Here is a 555-nt window from a genome sequence, read left to right as displayed (position 1 = left end):
GGGTTAACGGGGCGCCTCGGGCCGCACCAGGGAGTCGGCCTGGCTCAGGGCGAGCCTGTCCTTTTTTTCCTTCTGCAAGACCTGCTCCTCCCACAGCGCCTGGTCCACCTGGTCGTCGGTGAGCACCACGGGCTTGTACTTCTCGTCGAAGAGCCGCTCGTTGGCCTCGGAGCGCAGCTGCTGCGGCCCGACGACGCGTAGGTGGGCCGGCAGGTGGAGGAACTCTTCATCGTTAATGTCGCAGTCGCGCATGCGCGTGGCCAGCACCCACCAGCGACCAGCGAAGCCCACGTCCAGGACGCGGCCCGGGAAGTCAGCCCAGCGGGGCTGCAGGTGGCGGCAGCGGGCCTGGTAGAGGCTGACCTGCGCGTCCACGGGCGCCTCGTACACGAGCGAGCAGGGGCCCAGGCTCACGTGGCGGAGGCGACCACGACCCCGCAGCCACAGCAGCCGTTGCACGTGCGCCTCGGCGACGCGGCTACGCGTGGCCGGCGCCAGCAGCAGGAGCGTCCCCGACGCGTCGAGCAGCGCAGCCTCGAAGGCCGCCTCGCCCGG

General features: G+C 71.2%; 1 protein-coding gene across 1 annotated transcript; it reads right to left on the bottom strand.

The window, feature by feature from the left end:
• Window positions 1–3: 3 nt before the first annotated feature.
• On the bottom strand, window positions 4–552 carry LOC115285235 (mitochondrial import inner membrane translocase subunit Tim29-like; the record flags this gene model as incomplete). Its single annotated transcript, XM_029931558.1, has 1 exon — window positions 4–552. A coding segment is annotated over one exon (549 nt), but the record flags the coding sequence as incomplete, so codon positions are not given.
• Window positions 553–555: the final 3 nt, after the last annotated feature.

The sequence above is a fragment of the Suricata suricatta genome, unplaced genomic scaffold (genome assembly GCF_006229205.1).
Source record: "Suricata suricatta isolate VVHF042 unplaced genomic scaffold, meerkat_22Aug2017_6uvM2_HiC HiC_scaffold_56970, whole genome shotgun sequence".
Lineage (NCBI taxonomy): Eukaryota > Metazoa > Chordata > Mammalia > Carnivora > Herpestidae > Suricata > Suricata suricatta.
The sequence above is the reverse complement of the archived record's forward strand: the minus strand, read 5'-3'. Positions and strand labels throughout refer to the sequence as shown.